At 54.1% G+C, this 5921-nt stretch overlaps 1 protein-coding gene across 1 annotated transcript in view; it reads left to right on the top strand.

The window, feature by feature from the left end:
• Positions 1–668: 668 nt before the first annotated feature.
• MONBRDRAFT_13131 (uncharacterized protein) overlaps positions 669–5921 on the top strand; it is a gene marked incomplete at both ends in the record, with an annotated part of 7320 nt that continues 2067 nt past the window's right edge. Inside the window, 7 exons of the mRNA XM_001751030.1 lie at positions 669–785; positions 863–926; positions 2203–3090; positions 3207–3501; positions 3610–4100; positions 4199–5310; positions 5396–5851. Coding sequence (XP_001751082.1) covers positions 669–785; positions 863–926; positions 2203–3090; positions 3207–3501; positions 3610–4100; positions 4199–5310; positions 5396–5851 — 3423 coding nt within the window. The remainder of the gene's footprint in view (positions 786–862; positions 927–2202; positions 3091–3206; positions 3502–3609; positions 4101–4198; positions 5311–5395; positions 5852–5921) is intronic.

Here is a 5921-nt window from a genome sequence, read left to right as displayed (position 1 = left end):
CATGCTCTGATGCATCATCCCACAGGATGGCAAAGCACCACTGCACTATGCCTGCGGTCACGGTTATGTCAAGGTGGTGGAGATACTATTGGAGCACGGTGCTGATGCTAAAGTCAAGGACAACGTCAGTACAGTACCGTTCTCTTTGCTCTTTTAACCCTCTGGCTGCTGCTGCTGCTGGTGGTCGTCGCCTTTGCCTCGTCCCTCGCTCTTCTACACCCTTCCCACCGTGCGCGTCCGTTCTGCCTCTTGTTCCTTTTCTTCTTTCCCGCTATCCCTGGTTTTTCCTCGTCTTCCGTCCGCCCGTTGTCGCTGCTCCCTGCCCCCCGCTTCTTTCCGCTGTATCTTCCGCCCACCTTCTTTTTCTTAATGTTGTGACTTCAAACCGAGCAATACCCCATCCCTTGCCATCGCGTCTTTGCCTCTCTCGCGCGCTCAAACGGCTTTTAGTGCCGTTTCTTCAAATTTACCCCGATGCTCCCCTCCACCCCTTTAAGAAAGAACTGCAAATAGGCCTCATGTTTCTGAACATTGATTATCTTATATAGGACCTTAGAACGCCGCTCCATGCAGCTTGCAACGTCTTTGCCAGCCGAAAGGTTGCTCAGCAGCTCTTGAGACGCGGCGCCGACCCAGATGCGAGAGATTTTGTAAGCCTTTCAACCACGATGGCGTACTTTTCCGCTCTTCTGCTGCACCTGCGATTGATTCGTGATGGGCTGCTGTGGCAGACGGGTGCACGGCCCTTGGATCTGTACCTTCGCGGGGATCTTATCCAGCTGCAGGTGGGCCTATATTTATTTTCTTCGGTATTGATTGCAAAGGAAAGCTTGCTTACTGATAAATCTGCTTCACTTTACAGCTTGTTGCAGATCTATTGCGTGCAACCCGTAACCCTTGCTCCTACCGATCTTCGAATTCCAATGGTACGCACCTGATTCCCATGTCATTGTTTGCATTGTCTTGTTCTCATCGGATCTCAATGTGGCGCCAGTTCAAGGCTTAATTTACGCGGAGCAGCTCAGACACTGGCGGTGCGCTGCTGCTGTTCTCTGTAGCGTCGGCTGGCGCGTGGATCCTCGATTGTTCAATATTCACGACCTACAAACCCTTGGTGACCTGGCCGCTCAAATGTCCGCCGCTCAAGCTGCACTTACGAATTGAAATGCGTTACGCCTATGCTTGCCTTGTCGATTGCTATGCAAACAGAAAACATAGTCAACAGGCAGGGAGGGCTTTAGAAGCAGAACAGTCCAACAACCACCGAAAAAGAGCGAGAAGCTGCTCCGTCTCAATTTGCCATGACATTGAATGATGGCAATGGTGCCTTGGTAGTGGCGGCTGCGGCACTGCGCGAGCTGCTGATGAGGGCGGCTCACCCGAGGATAAACAAAGCAAGCACGAGCACAAAAAAAAAGGACATGAAGCACAAGAAGCACCGAAAAGTAGCTCAAGATTTTTCACTGTCATCATGTACTATCTCCAGCACGTCTGACGGTCGGTTTTAGGTTGCGAGGAAGCGCGTAGGCTTGAGGAAGCGCTTTGTGAGAGGTTTGAGAGACGTCCGTTGAGACGAAGCAAAAGCTTTGATGGTGTCTTGAGGTCAATTGAACCAGCTGCGGTTGGCAAGCATTCACAGTGACCAGGCCAGGTGCACCGTTAGACTCGCTGCAGAACCTCTCGATCTCAAGAATAGGGAAAGTGCAACCCTTGCCTAACCGCAGGTGTCACAATAAAGGGAGACAGCAGTAGTCACAAGCTTAGTGCCCCAAGGCATGAGCCAGGAAATGTGAGGTCTAAGTGTAGGTGTGTATACGTGAGGTCACAGCAGCTATAGTGACCGACACAAAAGCAGTGGGAGTGCTCAAATGCGTGGAAGCACGGATTTGACGCTACTTTACTTTGCACCTTTCCGTTTCTATTTCCTGTTTGCTTTGTGAATTGACCACATGCAGATCATAACCTCAAAGTGGCAGTGGACCAGCTCCCTGCGAGAGCTTAATTGCCTGGCATTGACCTATGCACACCTATAATCTGGTGCATCTGATAGTCTGGGCGTACGAGCATCTTGAACCCAACGCAGTTTCACCATACACATAGGTCTCCCCGTGCATGCCATGGTATACACGAGCCTTTTCCATCGCTACTCCTCCGCCAGTCCCAGAATATCTTCTTCTCTGAAGATCGCTTGGCGTTTGTTAGGGTTAGGCAGAACCACATGGATCAGCAATCGCGAGTCGCATGCTGCACACTACATGGACAAGCGGGCCAGTGCGGTCATGATGGCGTACCTGATATTGTGCAAGCCGCTGGAGGAGTTGTTTGCTGATTACTTGCAAGATCGAGACGAATTGATCACGTCTGAGGCAATAGATCCCAATTCTTTGACGGAAGAAGAGCAAGATGAGCTCGAGGCAGACGCGATGGAGGACGAAGATTCGATTGAGCCCAACACCGTTGGCTCTGTTGACGACCAGCACGACGATCTACGAGCGGCCAAGCGTGTCGCACAGGAGGGCACGTATGAGCTGCTGTTCAACATTGCGCCAATGCAGCTCGAAAAACAGCTTCGGCCAGGCCAAGTCTACCGAACCATCCAGGCCGTGACCAAGCGGTTTCTTGGAACCAGCATCACTGTCAGCGCATGGCGGCACATGAGTGTGGCTTGGCTGCGTACACTGGTGTTGCATCATACGCCCGAGCCTTCATTGGGGGCGTTGAATGTGGCACACTCTCAAAGCCAGCATGCAGGCAGGACGGCACGGAATGTCTATGGCCGCACGCAGCTCGATCACAAGTTTGTGTCCAGTGAAGCACAGTACGGCCACCAGTTTGTGTCTGAGGAATGGCACAAGCTCATGAAGCTGGTAGACGCAGAGGATCAGATCCAAGCCAAGACCGTGAATGGACAGACCTGCGTGCAACAAGTGGTTCATAAACAGGTGGTCATCCAGTCGTCTCGGGTCAGGAACGCCAGCACACAGGTGCAAGAGACAGTGGGCACGCAAACAGATCTCGAGGTTGAAGCCTGCGGCGACAAGGACGTGGATGATGAATTGGTAGACATGCTAAAGGCGACAGCCCTGACCCGTGAGGAGAAACTTTCTTGGCCGTTTTATTTAATTGATGCTTCCAATTATGTTGTGTTGCCCCTTTCATCAACAACAAGCTTCCATCCATTAGTTCAATTTCAACCTTCTCACAAGATTTATCAAAACGATGCTTAAGAACGAATTTCGTGTTGGTGCTTGCCAGACGTTGCCCTGCGGTACTCAATGCCACCGTGCCTCTGAGGGCGGGCCTGGACGCTGAAATGACCAAGAAAGAGCTGGTTGAGCCCCTCACATCCCTGTGGCTGGCCCTGGTGGAGGTGGAGCTGAGCCTCTTTGACAACGACAAGGTGCACTTTGTCAACGTCTTCTTATTGTGCACGGCCATGTCCAAAGGAAGCGGCATCCTGCAAGACATCAGGCAGTGGACCACGACGCCCGCTGGACTGCTGTACGTTTTCAAATTGTTTCTGCTTCGCCGTGGCAAGAATGAGTCGTGGTCAGTGGCCAACGAGCTCAGGCCGTATATGTAGCCCGGGCGATTGGTGCATTTCTTGAGCCAGCGCATGAGCATGGCACGAACAGCGAGCGTGGCCGAGGGGCAGGCTGGAGTCGACGTCGAGGTCCGAGCCGATGGCGACGTGACGGACGAGACGCTGCGCACCATTGTCTGTCGAGGCATTGAGCTCAATGTGGAGGAGCTCGGGGCTGCATTGGAGCAGATGCGCAAAGACATGACGGAAACTTTGGACAAGCACCTCTTGCTGGACTCACGCCTGCGGAAAGATTACGAGAAAGAATATGAGCGGCTGCGATTGAAGGAGGATCGGACCAACAGGGTCAAGAACTGGTGGGTGGGCCATGGCAGTCCAGCCGAGAACGCGCTGTTTGATCACATTGGCCAGACCCTGAGTCTGCGGCAAGAGTTTATCCAAACCGAGCATGGGCCCAGTGGCGAGCTGACCTTTCGAGAGGACAGGGTACGGGTATGGCTCCTCTATGTGTGCAGGTTCAACGAGCTAGCACTCACCTACACGCACATTGCCGGAGGTACGATTGGAATCAAGCCGTCTCCTTGAATCAAGCCGTCTCTTTTTTTTTTTTTTTTTTTTTTCTTGCGCCACTCATGCCTGTTTGCATTTGACTAGGTCTGCCGCCACGAGCCTCTGTGTATCAAGGGCTGTCCTACAAAAACGGCGTGGGCCGGCAACGAGCCGCGTTTTTTGCCGAGAAGCAGCTCTCCATATTGACCCGCGTGAGCAAGACCTACTGGCTGTCCCTGAACGAACAGCACACCTTTCGATACATGGACCAGGAAATCAGCACGCTGATATTCATGTATTTGCTGCTGTGCAAGCCTCTGGAGCACATGCTGAGCAGCTGGCTGCAAAAGCGGGGCGGGCTGAAAACCCCCGACGACGAGAATGGCATTCACAATGCCGAGCAGGACGACGAAGATTTGCTCGACGACGAGCTGGATGAAGACCACATGAGCCACGACGAGACGATGACATTGCGACGCGAGGTCCGGGACGCTCGAAACCACTACAACAACAGCCACCTGCTCTTCAACATTGCGCCCCTGCAGACGATGGTCAGCCCAGCTACCATCTATGCGGCATTTCGTCGACAAATGACCACGTACCTACATCGGCCAAAGCTGGGGGTGGCCACGTGGCGACACGCCGCCACCTTCTGGATGACGACGTTTGTGATTAACCGACTGTCGGCCGAGACGACCAGGGCCCTGGGCAGCCTGATCCACACTCAAGCTCAACACTCTGGGGACACGGCCCAGCGGGCCTATGCGCGCACAGCCAGTGACCATGTGCAAACCAAAATGTCGTCGCGACTGATGCATCAAGTGGCCTCGCAAAAATGGCATGCTTTGTTTGGACTAGATCGCAAGCGCAGCATAGCCGAGTTGACCGCGAACCAAGAAGCATTGGAAGCTCGCTATCCCATCAGCTGGAACCCGGTGACTGACCTCTCGTCCGAAGCAAACGGGCGTATCATCATGAACACGAGGGCCGAGCATGACGTACCCTACATGACCCAGCTGGCCAAGCAGGCGAGCATCTCGTGGGGCCACAGTTTCAACAGCCAAGAACAGTTGGACCTGGCTGCGGCCATTGACCAGCACCGGCCGGAGGATGAATGGCTGATTGTTGTTGCCCCGACAGGCATGGGTAAAAACATTTTGTACCCTGCCCAAGCTGGGCTGTCGCCCGCATGCCGGTACGGTGCTGTGGATTGTGCCGTTTGTGGCCGTGGCCAACGATCTGTTGCGGCGATTTCAAGGCGCAGGTCACAGTGCCCAGCGATGGCTTGGTCCCTCTACACAGGTGGCAGATGGCCTGGACGTGCTCATCGTTACGACCGACATGTTTGTCCGCGTGGGATCTGAATCGCTACACGGAAAGGTCTGCTTTCAGCGCATCCGCACCGTGGTGATGGACGAGGCGCACACGCTCATCTCGGATGCCAGCTACCGAGATGTGATGGACGAAGTCGCAGCCAGTGTGGGTTCTGGCGGATGGACCAACATCAAACGCGTGGCGTTGACGGGCACACTTTGCATCGGGGACCAGGAGCATCTGTTTCGAAAGCTGGGTCAGCAAGTCGGGGGCAAGGTGTACCGTCTAGAGACGATGCGTCGCGATCTGCAGCTGCGTGTGCTTCACGGAAACCAGCCAAACTTTTTGTCGCATGTGCAAGCCATTGTGGACACGCAGCGGATGATGCGTCAGGCGAATGGGGAGCGTGTGCACATGATGGTCTTTTGTGACACCGTGAACGAGGTGAAGCTGCTGTGTGACCAGCTGCACGCATACGGCTACATGGCCTTGCCCTACTACACCGACCTGGAGG

The sequence above is a fragment of the Monosiga brevicollis genome, genomic scaffold (assembly GCF_000002865.3).
Source record: "Monosiga brevicollis MX1 MONBRscaffold_87 genomic scaffold, whole genome shotgun sequence".
Classification (NCBI taxonomy): domain Eukaryota; class Choanoflagellata; order Craspedida; family Salpingoecidae; genus Monosiga; species Monosiga brevicollis.
The sequence above is the reverse complement of the archived record's forward strand: the minus strand, read 5'-3'. Positions and strand labels throughout refer to the sequence as shown.